Source organism: Mesocricetus auratus, unplaced genomic scaffold, assembly GCF_017639785.1.
Source record: "Mesocricetus auratus isolate SY011 unplaced genomic scaffold, BCM_Maur_2.0 Super-Scaffold_100030, whole genome shotgun sequence".
Classification (NCBI taxonomy): domain Eukaryota; kingdom Metazoa; phylum Chordata; class Mammalia; order Rodentia; family Cricetidae; genus Mesocricetus; species Mesocricetus auratus.
In genome coordinates this window covers 13,596,659-13,614,071 of record NW_024429211.1, presented here as the reverse complement: position 1 = coordinate 13,614,071, position 17,413 = coordinate 13,596,659, and the positions used below count along the sequence as shown (strand labels likewise).

The 17,413-nt window shown below is 49.4% G+C and overlaps 1 protein-coding gene and 1 long non-coding RNA gene across 5 annotated transcripts; one reads left to right on the top strand and one right to left on the bottom strand.

The window, feature by feature from the left end:
* The first annotated feature begins 245 nt into the window (after positions 1-245).
* Htatip2 (HIV-1 Tat interactive protein 2) lies at positions 246-15,431 on the top strand. 4 transcript variants are annotated; one of them, XM_013122872.3, is made up of 7 exons: positions 340-504; positions 773-968; positions 3,815-3,922; positions 11,120-11,257; positions 12,943-13,034; positions 13,859-13,920; positions 14,534-15,431. In XM_013122872.3, the coding sequence occupies exons 1-7, from the start codon at positions 407-409 to the stop codon at positions 14,641-14,643; spliced, it is 804 nt and encodes a 267-aa protein (XP_012978326.1). In that variant the 5' UTR covers positions 340-406; the 3' UTR covers positions 14,644-15,431. The 4 variants fall into 4 exon arrangements, with proteins under 4 accessions (XP_012978327.1, XP_012978326.1, XP_005083272.1 ...); XM_013122873.3 differs by lacking the exons at positions 340-504; positions 12,943-13,034 and adding an exon at positions 246-333; XM_005083215.4 differs by lacking the exon at positions 12,943-13,034.
* Positions 5,279-5,754, bottom strand: LOC106022246. Its single transcript, XR_005871897.1, has 3 exons — positions 5,701-5,754; positions 5,411-5,506; positions 5,279-5,324 (listed from the first exon to the last, which is right to left on the bottom strand). It is a non-coding gene; the product is annotated as an uncharacterized LOC106022246 (long non-coding RNA).
* Positions 15,432-17,413: the final 1,982 nt, after the last annotated feature.

Genomic DNA, 17,413 nt, shown 5'->3' with positions numbered 1-17,413 from the left:
AGTCAATTAACTTCATGAGCTACATGCTATATCCCCAACCTGGGGTGAGATGACGCCTTCCTAACGCAAGATTGAAATTACACTTTGGGGGGGCGGGATCAAGGGATGCCTTTAGCTGAAACCTGAAGGCTGTGTTCTCAGGTGGTTAGGGAGATCATGCAAGGGAGGGTTATGGGGGGGAGGGTCTGGAGAGGGGGGGTGAAGCGCAGCCCCGCAGCGGCTTAAGAGCCTGGGTGCAGCTCGCGCGCCGGGAGGGGCGGGTCCCGCGCTCAGCTCCGGCCCTCGGTGGGGCGGGGCCGCGAGCGCGCTGTCACCCGGAAGACACGGCGGCGGGTAGGGTCTGGTTGGTCTTCTCCGGGGATCCCGGCAGGCCGGGAGGGGACACTGCGGGGCCCTATGTGGAGAGATGCCTGGCCTCTCGGCGCTAGGCGCGGTGGCAGCCGCGCTGGTGGCCTCAATGCTCCTGCTGCAGCGTGGGGACGAGGGGTCCGGGGCTGGCCCCAGGTAACCCCGGGTAGGGGATGGAGCCGGGCTCTGCAGCCAAGTCCAGTCGGGCCCGGCGGGGTAGACACCTGTGCCATTCAGCTGGGCACATTGGCGGTGCCAGGGTTGGCCTTTGTCGCCAGCCCCGCTGTGACTCAGCACTTCCCCTGGGCTGGGACCGTGTAGATAGTTTCTTCTGTTCAACAGATCAACAAGCCCTGTTCCCCAGGGTGCATGCAGACTGTCGCCTAGCACTCTGAGACAGTACCTGTGGGTGTTGTTTCCCCAGCATGGCGGGCAAGGAGGCTCTGCCGAAGCTTCGGGAAGACTTCAGGATGCAGAACAAATCCGTCTTTATTTTGGGCGCCAGCGGAGAAACCGGCAAAGTACTTTTAAAGGAAATCCTGGGACAGAATCTGTTTTCCAAAGTCACGCTCATTGGCCGGAGGAAGCTCACGCTCGAGGAGGAAGCTTATAAAAATGTGGTGGGTATTTGAGCTGGGGCTATAAGGCAAACGCATCCCTAATCATTTTGCTGAGGGGAAGGTGTCTGCATCCAAGGGCTGACCCTTGCCAGGTGGTAGCGAACACGGAGAAATAATCAGAACCGGGCACGATCCCTTCTGGCAAGCCCTGGGTTGTGCCTGGCTTGTAGGCCTGCCTTTTATCCGAAAGCGTCCTGCAATGCCCTTCCGGTGTCCGGAACCCAGGTTGGAGTGGGGAATGGCGGTCAGAGAAAGCCGCTGTTCGTGGCTCCTAGAGCACACTGTTTGCTCATTTTGCCTACCTGAGCGCTCCACAGCGTCGGAGTGGGCAAGTGTGACAAACACAGGTGGAGTTTCTCCCTGGGAGGAATCCGCCCGCTTCACTTCCCAGGCCTTATGTCTGTAAACGCAATCTTGCCTTCCTTGTAAGCCACACGCTCGTGTTAGGCAAATGGGACCCACCAGACTTCCATCTGGTAATAATACACATTTTGTTCTCCAGTAAACAAGAGTTACCTATCCGCTGCCGCAATTTGAACAGTGTAGTATGCTGCTGGGACCACAATCCAACTCCGTGGGCTCCACGGAGGAAGATTTTGACTGGTGGGCACACTTGCAAATCTGTGTTCTTGATTCCTGGGATTTCTTGGTTGTTAAGAGAAGCTTTTTCTTTTGCTAGCCGCTTTGGTTCATCCCCCGCCAGTCGCCTGGGCTCTGCTGCACCAGCCTGGTTCTAGATCCGCATGAGTCCCAAATAAACACACAGGAGGCTATATTAATTATGAAGCTGTTGGCCTTGTTTGTCTCTTACCGGCTAGCTCTGCCTTAAGTAATTACCCCATAATTGTTAATCTAAGTATGTTTCTTACCGGAGAATAGTTCCCGGCGTCCTACCCCCATGGCGTCACATGTTGACTCTCTTGTGTTCTCCTCCCAGAATCCTCCTGGACTCCTAGCCCCACCTATCTAGATTCCTATTGGCCAGCAGTAATTTATTAACATATACACAGGACTTCCCCAACACTTGGTCTTCTTTTTTTTTTTTTTTTTTTTTTTTTTTAATGCCTGGTGCATTGGAACTTGCTGGTTTAAATAGACCTCCCTATTTGGGCTCAGGTGGGTGCTGGGTGGACTCCATAGTCTAGATTCCTGAGCCCTGGGGAGGTCCTGGCAAGTGGCGTCTGAGGTTGCAATTTTCTCTTGAGAGCAGAGTCTTGGTGGCCCATCTCTTAAGCAGGCTTTATTTTGTTGTTTTCTCTAGTGTAGTACATACTGTGCCAGGAACATCCTTCTGAGGGAGCTGAAGATAGCGACAGCCCCAAGGTTTCATTTGAACTCCTGGGCGATGGAGCCCTGCAGGGTCTGATGGCAAGCCTACACTCTTAGCTACAAGGATGTTCAGGTTTGAGACCGTGCTCCTCTAGCTAGCTAGCGTAGGCTGGCCTTGAACTCAGTTCAGCTGCCTCTTCATTCTTCCAGTGCTGGGACTGCAGGCAGGGTCCACCAATCTTAGTTTGCCTAGCGTGCATCAGTTTCAGAGTAGATGAGAAAGACCGCGGGAGGAAAACAAAACAGCGTTACTGATACTGCTGGGCTGGTGGAGTGCTTGCTTTAGAACGCACAAGGCCCCTGGTGGAGCCAACCTGTAATTTTAGCATTTGGGAGACAGAGGTAAGAGGATCGGAAGTTCAAGGTCAGCCTCAGTTACATGGGTTTGATGCCAGCCTGTCCTGGAGAGGGAGGGAGGGAGGGAGAGGCAAAGAGTCGTGAGAGAAACAGATATACTGAGGAGGGAACTGTAGAAACTGCAGAGGCTGACTCACAGGTGTTGGGACAAGTCCCAGGAAGATGTCTTTGTCTTGGGTTCTTCCTGGCTAGTTCTTAAAGAATTTTTTTTAAAGATTTTATTTATTACTAAGTATATGGTGTTCTGCCTACACGCCAGAAGAGGGCACCGGATCTCCTTACAGATGGGTTGTGAGCCACCATGTGGTTGCTGGGAATTGAACTCAGCCATCTCTCCAGTCCCCTCTGGCTAGTTCTAATGAAGGTAGTTCAGGAATTAATTAAACCTAAGGAGCGATTATCACCCAGACACTGCGGCTGAACAAAACTTGGTCATAGGTTTGGAGAGACAGCTCTGAAGTTAAGAGCACTGGCTGCTCTTCCAGAGGACCTGGGCTAGCTTTCCATCAATGGACATAGTGTTTCATAGCCACCTGCTAATTCTCCAGTTCCAGGGGACCCCAGGGGTCCTCTCCTGTGCCTCCTGACTCTACACACGTGTGGCGCACAGACACGGATGCAGGCAAAGTACCCATGTGCGTAAAGCCAATTTCAAGACATTTAATCAAAAGACAAAAACTTGGCCATAGTTGCATGTCTGCGAATACCAGGCCCAAGATTTGAACCTGGCTCTCCTTTGAGATTCTGTTTCCTGTATGTGCCCACATCCTGTCTGAACAGCTTCCTTCCTGGTACAAGTACAGATTAATTTTTTAAAATTTTCCCAGAGGTAAGGTACACATGACCTGGAGATTTGAAATCTGGCTTGTTCTACTGCAGTTACATGTTCTGTGAACATAATGTGTATCCCCGATTAAATTGGTTTTCATTGCTGGCATACAAACCAGGGCCTCACGTGTACCCTGTGAGTCCTTGGCCACTGAGTTCCACACCCAGCTCCCGTTTTTTTGGGTGGGAAAAAGGGAATTTGGCAAATTTGGTGTTATGAGTTTAGACCCTTCGATAATCATTTGCCATTTCTTCCATCCATCTTGAAGAGTGCTTTGTCTCTTTCTTATGTGTGTGGAATTACATGCCATTACGTGTCCTCCCTTGTCTAGAATCAAGAAGTGGTGGACTTTGAGAAGCTGGATGACTACGCTTCTGTCTTTCAAGGTCACGATGTTGGATTCTGTTGCCTGGGCACCACCAGGAAGAAAGCCGGAGCCGTGAGCAAGAAATGCCCTTGTCTCTTCTTACTGGCCAGTGCTATCAAGGACCTCTTCCTTCTGTCCTTTCAAAGATTTATTTCATTTCTCTTAATGTTTGTGTGTGTGTGTGGGGGTGATTATGGCCACAGGAGACTTCAGGTGCCTGCAGAGTTCAGAAGAGGGCGCCTGAGTTACAGGTGTTGGTGAGCTACCTGGCTTGGGTACCGGGAACCGACTTTGAGGGCCTAACTGCTGAACCATCTTTGCAGAGTGGAGAATTCCTGTCTCGCTTTTTCTTGGGTCATATTGCAGTGCTTAAACGTAAGAATGTGTTTAAGATTCCATCTGCTGCCCATCTGTATTATACACGGGGCATTGCAGAGAAGGTCATCCATCTTCGGAATAACCTCTGAGTTCAGTCCTGAATGCCAGTTACATCACAGAATTTACACGGTCGTGCCTATGGAGATACTACAACCATCACAACATCCCCTGACTAAGGAAAGCAGCCCACAGTGTCTGGGCAAACATAGTTGGCTCATACGGTGTGGGTGGTAGACTTTATGTTTCTTTCCATAATGAATGTTTTAGGCTTGAAGCATTTTCTCTCAATCATTTGCTTCAACCTGCTTTGCAAGCTACCCTTTAAACTCGGGAGCTAGATCATCAGAACCCAGAGGCACGATTCAGTCAAGCCCCCGTGATGACTTAGCCGTCAGCGGTGATTCAGCCCAGGGATGACTCAGCACTCACTGACGCAAAAACCACTTTAACACACATTTTATTTTCTCTTTAATGGTGTGCTAAATCGAGTCAGCCCCTGTCTAGGAGCTATAGTTTACTGCGTAGTTAAAAGTCAAGGTATATAATACAGATCCTGTACAAACATTTCTACATCTTGCTCAGTTTAGGTCTTGAGTATTGTTTACTCCTCTGACGGGATTTGCTTGCTGGAGTCTGCGTAGCTATTCAATATGGAGGAGATTGATTCTGCCACAGTGATTGTGTTGGCCACTTTTTCATCACTTGACAAAAGCACCTTGAGGCAGGAGAGGTTTATTTTGGCTCACGGTGTGATGGCTCAGTCCAGCTAGGAGGGGAGGGGACGGAGGCAGCAACCCCAGCAGCTCTTAGGGCCTCAGTCAGGAAGCAGAAAGATGATGCCAGAGCCCGGTTCCCCTTCATCTTTCATTCAGCCCGTGGGGTGGTGCTACCCACGCTTATGTTACGTCCGGCTCCCGCCCCAGTTAACTAAATCTAGGTTTGCTTCCAGGTCAGGTCGAGTTGACAAAATTAACCTTTACAGTGATTTACACTAGCTTTTTTGTCTTTTAAGATTTTATTTTGTGTGTGTGTGTGTGTGTGTGTGTGTGTGTGTGTGTTTTACAGGTACCCATGAAGGCCAGGGGTGTGGATCTACCTAGAGCTGGAATTATAAGTAGTTTTGTGTGTGTGTGTGTGTGTGTGTTTTACAGGTACCCATGAAGGCCAGGGGTGTGGATCTACCTGGAGCTGGAGTTATAAGTAGTTTTGTGTGTGTGTGTGTGTGTGTGTGTGTGTGTGTTTTATAGGTACCCATGAAGGCCAGGGGTGTGGATCTACCTGGAGCTGGAGTTATAAGTAATTTTGTGTGTGTGTGTATGTGTGTGTGTGTGTGTGTGTGTGTGTGTGTGTTTTACAGGTACCCATGAAGGCCAGGGGTGTGGATCTACCTGGAGCTGGAATTATAAGTAGTTTTGTGTGTGTGTGTGTGTGTGTTTTATAGGTACCCATGAAGGCCAGGGGTGTGGATCTACCTGGAGTTGGAGTTAGAGGCAGTTGTGAGCCTCGTGGTGTGTGTGGGATTGAACTCAGGTCCTCTGGAAATGCAGTACCTGCTCTGAGCCTCCTCACCAGCCCCTCTTAGGGCAGCGTTCATGAAGCAGTAGGCTGATGTGGTTCCGAGCTGTGCTTTCTGTGAACAGAGTAGTGGCTCGGTGGTGTCTCTCTGGGCTTCTTGGTGCTGCAGAAGGTGATTGTAGGAGTGGTTTTGGTTGAGAGGGTCATTTGTGCCCTGTGCGGTTTTGTACCTTCCCACCCTGGGAGCTCAGGGCTGGGGAACTGGGCTACGGAGAAGCTCTGCTTTCTCAGGGATTGCATCTCCTGCTCAGCTGGTGCGGTCCTTTCTGCCCTGGGTCAGGTATAAGCAGAGCATCCTCCTAAAGCCATGAAGAGCCTTTGCACCTGCCCGGCACTCTGCGGCTTTCAGCTTCAGGCACAAGCCTGGCTTTGGCGAAGATGACTCAGCAGAGTGACTGCTGCATTAAGCATACAACAAGGCAAAAATCGTGTGTGTGTGTGTGTGTGTGTGTGTGTGTGTGTGCGGGTGGAGGGGGGGGGATGCTAAATGTCGCACTGGAGCTGTAGTTCTAACCGGAGGAAGATAGCTTTTTAATCTAAGTAGCTCCCACCTCTTAAACCACTCAGTTTGTCTTTAAAGTCAGTTAGAAAGGATAAAGGTGATTAATGAACACAAAGGGGGCAAAGAGCAGCCAGGTCAGTAGTCTGAGGAATGAGTTAGCAGCCAGAGGACCAGGAGGATGGACAGGAAGTGAGCTGAAGCTGCCTCTGGAAGTGTGTTTTCCAAGCACTATGGTCCTAGTAACCTTGCTTTAACTAGCTAGCCGCATGGGCCAAGGGAAGGCTGCGACACCCTGGGAAACCAGATGTGCCTTGAAGAGCAAAAGTCAAAGGCACTGCTGGGCATAATGCAGCTCCCTTGTGTGCAGTACGCGAAGGCTTTGGATAGTGAGGGCATATTTTCACCCCTTCCTGGATTTCCAGTTCCCAGTAAACTCTAACAGCCCGGGTTTGTGGATGCTGTCAAACGCTTGATGCTGTTAAAGTGACTGCAATGTTTATTAGACATCCGTAGGATCTTGTGGCTTCCGGTTGCTGTCACAATACGCTCTGATAGCCCAGCCTGGGAGCTGAATGCCGCTCGGCATCAAGCTTTGTGTGGCCCATGACCAACAGATGTTTTTAAATGGCTGAAATTTTTATACTGCGTGAAGACTCAGTGAGTTCAATTTCAGTGTCCATAAATAAAGCTTTGGTTGGAACACAGCCGGGGCTCATTGCATTTCATATCGTGTATGGCTACTTTTGTGCAATAATAGCAGATCAGTTGGTGTTAGCAGGTCTTCACAGCCTGCATATTTGTCCCCACTCTTTTACAAGGTAAGATGCCCAGTCCTGTTCTGTGTTGCTTGCTGTTCAGGAGGAAGCTTGGGAAATGCTGAAGTCCTCGATAGTGTCGAGGACCCCGATCACAGGTCCTGTGGGAAAGCAGGTAGCCTTGAGTATGTAGGTCAGTGTCTATTGAGCACCCCTCCTTGTCTAACACCAAGTGCCCCCCTCCGCCCCCACCTGCAGAATCCCTTGACTGCAAAGCAGAGGAAAGACTGAAGTGAGCGCAGTGATGACCTCACAAATCCTCGGTTGCTGTTTGGGTTGAGTTCCCATGCTTTTTTTCCTCTAGGCAAGAGCTGCCTCTCATTTCCCTGCATCGGACAGAGAGTTGCCATTCAGGACACACGTGGGGTGTCAGGTGGCATCTTTCTTCTTCTGTCAGCATCTGTTTTCCACTCTGGCTTAGGGTTGAACTGAAAAGAGGTGACGGAATGAGAACCCCCAAATAGAATCACAGCTGAGACCCTTTACACAGTGATAGGTCTTCCTCTTCAGGAAGGGCCTGGAGACTGTTGGTTGTTCCAGAATTTTTTCTGGTCCTATCACTGTTTAGCTGTCTTGTTGTATTAGTTATCTTTCTATTTTTGCATGGTGACCAAGGCAACTTACAGAAGAGTTTATTTGGGCTTATGGTTCCAGAGGATTAGAGTCCATGATGGCAGGGCAGAGGTAGCAGGTAGCAGGCTTGCCCTGGAGCAGCAAGCTGAGGGCTCAGGTTTGAACCACAAGCAGGAAGCAGGGAGCCCACTGGGAGTTATGCTTTGAAACCTCAAGTCCTGCTTTCCAGTGACATGCTTCCTCTGACAAGGCCACATCTCTGAAATATCCCAAAGAGTGCACCGGTTGGAGACCAAGTATTCAAATGCCTGAGACTATGGGGACATTTCTCACTCAAACCAGCCCATTTACTGGGTTCTTCTTGACCTATTAGTCCCACATTTGGGAGGTAGAGGCAGGAAGATGAGGGCTTCAACATCACTGTTGGCTTCATAAGTGAGTTTGAGGCTAGCCTGAGACCCTATCTCAAAGCAACAAGAAAATGGCAACAAGAGTTGTTTCAGAGCCACAGTGTTGTAGTGTTGTTAACTAGTTTTCAGACATTGGCAAAAAGACTAGAAGATGCGTTCTGTACCCTTGGATTTCAATAAGACTCAGAAGTATCTGGGGAATCGCGTGCCAATGGCAGAACCCCCTGAGCACATCACTTCTGAGGAGATCTGGGAAAGAAACTTACCATGGAAACTTAATTTATTTTATTTTAGCAAACGTCCCCATCTTAGAGCAGGACAGACTAGCTATGGTGGGCTTAATACTCTCAGAAGAGAGGCCTGGCTTTCCTCTTGTTGTATGGTTAGACAGTGAGGTACAGTTTTTCTGGAAAACTCTCTGGGGTATGGAGTAGCTTCAGAAGTTTGTTTTTCTACTGTGTTTAATTTGAGTAGTAGAGAGCAAGAAGAGGAGTAAGATTAAAGCTAGGTCTTTCCATGGATAAATACAATGTTCCTTGTGCCAGCTGCCCCTCCTCCAAACCTAGCACACATTGACGTCTCTAGCCAGTCCCAGGGACCTCATTTCTGCTTGTTTTTTGAGTCCCTGGAAGCCGTTGACCCTTTTGCTTTAGAGTCTAATTCAGCAGCTAAAAGACCACGCCATCAGAGTGAAGGAAGTGAAATTTAAAATTTCGTGCGCTTGGAAAGTGCGTATTTATAATGAGCTTGAGGGCTCAGGGGATTTGTGAAGTCCGTTGGGATTAACAGCCAATGATTGCTAATAAAACAGTATTTAGCTTTGTCTGGAGAATAGCCCTGGAGAAAGGTGTGGGCACCTTGTCACCAGGGCCCATTGAGAGGGGATGATGGGCCGAGGACGGGGGTCCACACGTTGGCGTGGGCGCTGGTCCTTCAAGAAGCCGTTGTCAGTTGCTAGCCAGGCTGGTGAAAGGAAGGACGCTGGAGCCTGACGGCTGGGGTGGTATTGATGTGTCTCCGCTGGCTAATCAGATTGAGAGAGTCCCGTGGCATTTATGTCACTTTAATTTCCGTCACACGATTGGGGGCGACAGCACTCTATTAAGGAAAGGTTGATCCAGAACTAAAGCCAAATAAATTAGGGTCTCAGTTTAATCAAATTATCCCTCTCCTGACCCTGGATTAAGTGAGAGAGATAGCGTCGGTCTAGAGGCCTGTGATTGGCTAAGCCTCTCTTATTTTTAAAGAAGCTGCTGGAAAAAAAAAAAAAGCAAGCATCGGAACACAGACAGCTATAATAATCCAAGCATTGTGCTAACGCAAGACAAAATTTCTGTTACTAGCCAACTCTACATTGTGAATAATAAGCCAGTTATTAAAATTGCTTTTAATTAGAGCAACGGAAAGAAATAAATATGAGAATGATCAAGCAAGGATATTTTTCTTAGTTTGGGGTTTTTTCTGTCTAGTCTCAGCATGTCTAAAATCTCCATCTAGAGAAGTCAAAGGAATCAACTTTACATTTATTTATTTTCTGTTTTGGAGACATGGTCTTGCTATGTAGCCCTGGCTGGTCTGGAGCCTGTCACAAAAACCATACCTGCCTCAAACGTGCTGTGGTTCTCTTGTCCCTGCTTCCCAAGTGCTGTGACTACAGGCCTGCACCACCTCCTCTGGCTGTTTCCGTACTAGTGTTACAAAGCAGAAACAAGAACTTGAGTCAGCATATAGGCCGGGCTGGCAGGTGAGTTGTTAGGTCTCGGTGTCAAAGTCTAAAACACCAAAGAAGACGGTGATAATTCCTGAGTAAGGGATGAGTTCCAGGCCTGGAGAGAAGGCTAGCCGCTTACTGCTTCTGCAGAGGACCAGGGCTCAGTTCACTTTAGGAAGTGAAAGCATGGGTCCTTCAGTTAAGCCCTGGGGTTACCCTCTCTCTTTCCTCCATTACTAGGTAGTTGTGTTGTTTGTTTTTTATCCTAACTGGATTTACCTTATTCAGATAGTTTTGGAGCTCTGACCCTGTGATTAAATTAAGAATGAAGGTTCAGCCCTGTCCTCGCTGGACTAAACCTCAGGTGGTTAGGGAAGTCGGGGAGTCTCCAATCTTGTTGGTTTGTATAGCTCAGGCTGTCTTCAGACTCTTAGCAGCCTTCTGAAAACACTTTAATATTGTGTGTGTATGTGCATGTGCGTGCGTGCATGCGTGTGTGTGTGTGTGTGTGTGTGTGTGTGTGTGTGTAAGCCAAGCACACTTATGGAGGCCAGAGGACAATTCTGTGGAGTTGGTTATCTCCATCCACCTTTACATGGGTTTGGGGACTGAACACAGATTCAAGGTGGCAAACGCCTTCCCCCCTGAGCGGTCTCGGTCCCTTTCCAACATTTTTAAATTACACACTTAGCAGTGTTTTAAAAATTGAAAGATGTGCATCACCATACAGCATCTAAAGTGTTCTGTAAAGGCTCCTCGTAAACCGGACATCAAGTTTTTCCATTCTCACAGTGCCCGGGTGTTCCCGTGTGGTACCCTGAGACCCCAGCATGGTAGAGCAGACACGGGGAAAGACAAAGAGAGAAAGCAGAATTGTAAGGTTGTTCTAAGAAGTGGGCTGGCGTTGTGGCTCCCCGGCAGAGCGTTTCCTTGTGTGTGAGGCCCTGGGTTCAGTGCTGAGCCGTGGAAAGAGGAGGCACACGCGTGACTGAGAGCGAGCACACTTTCCAGGACAGTCTCACGGGCTCCTCACCTCCCCGTAGGCTCATTTGCTGTCTGGGTTTCATTGCCATCCCTGTGGTGTAGAGCACTTGGTCATTGCTGCTGAAGCTGCTGTGTCCATCACTTGGAGCCTTTTCCCAGGGTCTAAGTCTGGCTTCCGAGTATAGCTTAGATGTGTTCTGTTGAGATCCCATTTCCCCCAGGCCTCCCAGCCTGCCACCCAACCCCTGGGAACTGTCTCTTAACATGAGTGTGCAACCTTAGGAAATAACTCAGGCCCTTTCTCCCCCCTTCCTCCCCCAGGATGGATTTGTCCGTGTTGACCGAGATTATGTGCTGAAGTCTGCAGAGCTGGCGAAAGCGGGAGGGTGCAAACATTTCAACCTGCTGTCCTCCAAGGGGGCTGATAAGTCCAGCAGTTTCTTATACCTGCAAGTGAAGGTTTGTGCGTGTTCTGTCTTCCATAGACATAGAGTAATCAACAATGCTAAGTAACCAGTAGAACCTTTTTTTTTTTTTTTTTTTTTTTGGGTTTTTTCGACACAGGGTTTCTTTGTGGCTTTGGAGGCTGTCCTGGAACTCTCTTGGTAGTCCAGGCTGGTCTGGAACTTACAGAGATCTGCCTGCCTCTGCCTCCCGAGTGCATACGCCACCAATGCCTGGCACCAGTAGAACCTTTAAAGCATGTGCGTGCACACAGACACAGACACACACACACACTTTATTGTGTATCTTTCAAAGCTGCAGGGACCGTTTTGGAAGAACATTCTTCAAAAGCAGGCGTGGTTTCAGAGATATCTTCTCCGTGAATTTTTCAGCAAAGTGGGTGGAGGTAGTAGAGGCAACCCTGGCCTTGGATGGCATGGCCTCAGCCTTGGAGAGGACATTCCCTTCACTTTCCTCTGGCCAGAAGAACAGAATTTTATGCCTCTTGGCAGTACAATGCATGGTCATAGCTGATTTTAACCAGGAGTTTCCATTTCCTGATACGGAAGTAGAGTTGCTGCTGCAGGAGGGCAGACCGGTTCTGTGCTGTGTGTCCCTAGACACGGTTCTCTGTCCTCAGTGTAAGAGCAGTGCCTGAGAGGTTACTGGGCCACAGACTCCTCGGCGTGAAATTCCTTTCAGAAGCACACTTACCTTCTGCTCAAGTACCGCAGCGGAAGGGGCTTTCATCCAGTTAGACACCGTTGGCAGTCGTCCTCGCCTGGACATGCGTGGCTGTTTCATAAATGCCCATCATTTCTAGATCATTCCCCCACTGTGGTCGGAGACACCGCTGGGGGGGAGGGGCATTGCCTTAACTACTTTTTCCCCAGGTACAGCACCCTGAAGTCTTGGCTCCGTTTTTTATTGCTTCCTATGTCTACCCCCTTCATCACCTTGGCCTCTTTGCTGAGTGGACCTTGAAAAACACGTCACACTAATAGATCTCCTGGCCTCTGTGATTACATGCCTGGTGTGGAAACTCGTGGCTTTATAATTTAAAGCATCTTCTGTTTGTTACTTCATTTTAAGGTCTGGGAGGGGGTTGCTGATGCTTAGAAGTGATTGACACAGGGGGTCATCTACGACCCACTGGGTGGAGGCTCATCTCCTGGCCACCATATTTTTCTGACTGCTTGAATGCTAAAAAGGTGTCTGTGGGACCTGTGGCTCTGAGGAGGGGCGGGGGAGGGGGTGGTTTGGACTGATGCTCCATTTACTTTCTCTGGGTCTGTTTAGACACTAATAAATGGAGTGCCCCAGGAGCATGGCCAGTCTAACAGGGGCCACACCCATAAAACTCACTTTCCGTCTCCTAGAAGCCATCAGCTGTCCATAGCTCCTCAGTTATGGGTGGGCGCTTGTCAAGCCCCCCCCCCCACCTCCATGCTAGAATGCTGACTGGCTTGATCTCATACAGGCAGCCACAGCTGCTGAGTTGGTGACTGCAGCAGACTTGTCGTGTCCAGAAGACACTGTTTTGTTCAGGTCCCCTAACTTCTGACTCCTACAGTCTTTCTGCTTCTCCTCCTCCTCTACAGTGGGCACTGAGGCTTGGGCGTGTGGGGGTGATGTCTGTCGATGTCCCATTTGTGGTTGAGCATTCTGCTGACAGTTATTCTCTGTGTTTTGACCAGTAGCAAACCAGTCTCAGTGTGCCAGAGTTCAACGGCCTCTTCCTTCTGTCCATTGAGAGCTGCAGAAGCCCAAGTGGCTTCCTCTCAGGCCTTCTGTGAGTGCTCTGGTCTTGCTCAAATGCTGTTTTTTTTTTTAAGTTATTGCAATCACAAAAAATTATTGAGATATATATTTTTTAAAGATGTATTTATTTATTATGAATACAACGTCCTGCCTCCATGTATGTCTGCACATCAGAAGAGGGCACCAGATCTCATTACTGATGGTTGTGAGCCACCATGTGGTTGCTGGGAATTGAACTCAGGACCTCTGGAAGTTCAGGCAGTGCTCTTAACCTCTGAGCCAACTCTCCAGCCCCGAGATATATTTTTTAATTAACATGTTTTTTAAATTTAAATTAGAAACAAGCTTGCTTCACATGTCAATCCCAGCTCCCTCTCACTCCCCTCCTCTCCTACCCCCCAACTGCCCCAACCCCCCCAATCCCAACTCCACTCTCCAGGGAGGGCGAGACCCTTCATGGGGGATCTCCAAGGTCTGTCATATCATCCTGGGGCAGGGGCTAGGCCCTCCCCCCATGTGTCCAGGCTGAGAGAACATCACTCCATGTGGAATGGGCTCCCCAAGTCCATTTGTATGCCAGGGATAAATACTGATCTATTGCCTGAGGCCCCAAAGAATGCCGAGACCTCCTCACGGACACCCACATTCAGGGGGTCTGGGTCAGTCCCATGCTGACCTCTCAGCCATCTGTCTGAGGTCCATGAGTCCCTTGTTCAGGTCAGCTGTTTCTCTGGGATTCACCAGCCCGTTGTTCACCCCTTTGCTCATCGCTCCTCCCTCTGCAACTGGTTTCCAGGAGTTCAGTTCAGAAACACTGATTTCTTTTACTTTATATTTTATTTTAAATCTTAACAGGGAGAAGTGGAAGCCAAGGTTGCAGAACTACAGTTTGATCGCTTCTCGGTGTTTCGGCCCGGGTAAGTTTCATCCTGCTAGGAGTTAAGTAGAGAGGCTGAAGGCTAAGACATCTGTGAACAAGGTTAGCTAGTAATGAATGGCTTTCCCTGAAGAGCCCACCCTTCAGCTTCGGGGGATGAGGGGGGAAGAGTAGCCTGGGGCTGCCTCAGAATCATCTGGAACTTTCTGAAAGTAGTTGTTACATGCACTTTTTTCCTTAACATTTTAAATTTTATTCACTTAATGCCTTTTTGCCTTTTAAAATGTTGACCCCGCCCCCACCATTTAACAAATCAAACTTTACAACTGCCACGTGATCCTATTGATTTTCTTGAGGCCTGGAGGTTGGTGTCTGCTGAGGCGCTCCTCCTCGTAGGCACGTGTGGCCTCACGTGGCCTCTCTCCTGCATGTGTAGAAAGATACGTCGTGTCCTCATAAGGACAGCAGCCCCCTGTCCCTACCCTCAATACCTCTTAACTCTAATTGCCTCCAGAAGGGCCATCTCCAAATACGGTTGTCTTTGGGGTTGGGGCTTCTGCCGACAGGTTTTAGGGGAACAGAAGCCAATCTGAAGTCCTCGTAAAGTCTGAGCGCACGTGCTGTCTCTCCCCCTGCTTTTCTCTGTCCCCTAGAGTCCTGCTGTGTGACAGGCAAGAGTCTCGCCCAGGCGAATGGCTGGTTAGAAAATTCTTCGGCTCTCTGCCGGACTCTTGGGCCAGCGGGTACTCTGTTCCTGTGGTGACAGTTGTTAGAGCGATGCTGAACAACCTGGTGAGCCCCGGCAGTGGGCAAATGGAACTTCTGGAAAATAAGGCCATCCTCCACCTGGGGAAAGACAGCGACGAGCCCAAGCTGTGACCTCGGTGCCCGTCACCACGTCAGTCATTTTGGGGGGTCTATAAAAAGTCTCTCTGTGGTCCTTTGGTGTTCCTCTCCTCACCTGTGTGTCTCTGCACCAGCTGATGTACTGTAAGTCACCCAGGGAGCTGCGGAAGGACAGGTCTGTATCGCCAACCCGGAGTCTGTGGGTTGAGAACAGGGATCGGTGGTTTTCTTTGACGTCCATGCCCTCTGGTTCTGAGACCAGCTTTGACACACTCCTACAGAGACGGATGCCTGAGTCGTGGCGCCCCAGGGCTCCAGGCAGGTGGGCGCTCATGGAGCGTGTTTGCAGTCTAGTCTCTGAGCTAGCCCCATGGTGCTGATGAACGGCCCGTAGTTAGCTCCGTGAACACCGTGCCTTTACTCCGGGTCAGCACGGCACCTAGTTAGCTCCGTGAACACAGCGCCTTTACTCCGGGCCGGCACTGACGTTATGAAACGAGCTTCTGTGATTGGTGGAGGATAAAAGTGAATGGAGAAACCCTGGGTGCTGCTTCCGTTGCTGAAAACTGTGGAGTTGTTAATGGGACGGCGCAGGGCAGGGACGGCATCCCAGCCCCTAGCCCTGCGAGTGTCTGCAGAATCTTACGTCGTATGTTCTTGGCACTCTAACTCCAGCAATCATATAAAGCCATACTGTTGCCCTCATATCTTCATTTTTGTTTTCATTTAAATTTCTGTTCTCATCCTCATATTGCACATGGGGAATCTGGGGCACACAATGGTTTAGCACCTTGCTCACTGGTCTAGAGCTGAAAAGCTTAAAGCTAGGGAATGGCAGGGCCGAGTGAGATTAACCCCACTCAGCCTGATCCCATGGCCTGTATTTATTTTTCGTTTGTGTGTCTGCCATGTGTGTGTTCCCTCAGAGGCCAGAAGCTGGCATCAGACACCCTGGACCTAGACTTGCAGATCCACCTATGTAGGAGTGCTCCTAACCACAGAGCCATCTACCCAGTGCCCTGAAGCTGGTTTGTTTTTTTTTTTAAACCACTCTATACAAGTTCCCATTGTTCATATATTTCTAGAGAGTTCCAGTTAATTTAGGACATTGTGGATGTATAAAACTTAAATTCTTGGGTTTTTCCATTGGTCCAGGGGCACTACAATTAACTGCAAACAGTGGTTAATCTAAAGTCCTCTGGCAGGCTGGGCGTTGGTGGTGCACGCTTTAATCCCAGCACTTGGGAGGCAGAGGCAGGTGGATCTCTGTGCGTTCGAGGCCAGCCTGGTCTACCGAGCGAGTTCCAGGACAGTCTCCAAAACAATACAGAGAAACCCTGTCTCGAAAAACCAAAAAAAAAAAAAAAAGTCCTCTGGCACCAAACTGAAAGACTCAGTGTGGTACGCTTTTCTATTGCTTTGTTTTGTGACAGGGACTTGGGTAGCCCAGGCTGGCCTCAAATTTAATCAGTAGTTCAGGATGAGCTTGAACTTCTGATAATCCAGCCTCCATCTCCCAAGTGATGGGTTTACAGGTGTGCCCCATCATGCCTCGTTTCTGTGGTGCTGGACTGAGCTTCATGCATGCCAGGCAAGCACTCTACCAACTGAGCTATGTTCCCAGCCTGAGCTGATACACTTTAAACAGGCAGGGAAGGAAAACAGAGAGAAGGGTCAGTGCCCAGAGGAGCACTCGGTGCCAGTTCCGTCATGGAGTGGCAGGTGCACCTTAACTTCTGTGCCAGGGAGCCAAGTCGCTTGACGCCAGTGACTGAGTCTACTGTCCCAATTACACCCCAAGTTCTGGTGGGCGCTGATAAGTCTGTCTGCTACAAGGAGACAGAGCTGGATGCATGCCTGTAATCCTAGCACCAGGGAGGCTGAGGCGGGAGGACCACGGTTCGACGTCAGCCTGGACTATACAGCAAAACCCTGTCTCAAAATTAGAAGTTTACTTCCTGTCAGTGGGGGTTCCCTTGGGCTGGGCTTGGAAGAGCCTGAACAGGTTTCCATCATAACAGTTGTTGGGCCCCGAGAAATAAAGCAGCCTTTGGGGGTACCCATAAGAATATGCTGGGGGCTTGGAGAAATGGCTCAGGGGTTAAGAGCACTGGCTGTTCTTCCAAAGGTCCTGAGTTCAATTCCCAGCATCCACATGGTGGCTCACAACCATCTGTAGTGGGACCTGATGCCCTCTCCTGTAATGCAGGCATACATGGAGTGCTGTTTTTTTTTTTTTTTTTTTTGGTTTTTCAAGACAAGGTTTCTCTGTGGCTTTGGAGGCTGGCCTCGAACTCACTCTGTAGACCAGGCTGGCCTTGAACTCACAGAGATCTGCCTGCCTCTGCCTCCCGAGTGCTAGGATTAAAGGCGTGCGCTACCAACGCCCCACTATGGAATGCTGTTTACATAATAAACAAATAAATCTTTAAAAAAATATGCTGAGCTTTGCAGGCTCTGAAGGCGACCAGACTCCATGGCCAGTTTCTCTCTACTATTTCTGCACATCAAACATGAAGGAGAGAACCCACACTCAGATCTCTGTAACAGTAGAGCAATGTTAGAAGGATCCATGTTGCGTTTGGAACAGAAAAAGTAGCCGATGCCCAAGCCCTGCACCGTGATGAGAGAGATGTCAGCTGCACAGAAGTTTCTGGCCCAGTAAACTCCAGGCTGGCATTACTGTC

Bases quoted from the DNA above. Each gene is read 5' to 3' on its own strand.
- Htatip2 (XM_005083215.4), top strand. From the start codon at position 407: ATGCCTGGCCTCTCGGCGCTAGGCGCGGTGGCAGCCGCGCTGGTGGCC. The intron at 505-772 runs GTAACCCCGGGT...TTGTTTCCCCAG, and splicing joins GGGTCCGGGGCTGGCCCCAG to CATGGCGGGCAAGGAGGCTC. The intron at 3,923-11,119 runs GTGAGCAAGAAA...TTCCTCCCCCAG, and splicing joins CCAGGAAGAAAGCCGGAGCC to GATGGATTTGTCCGTGTTGA.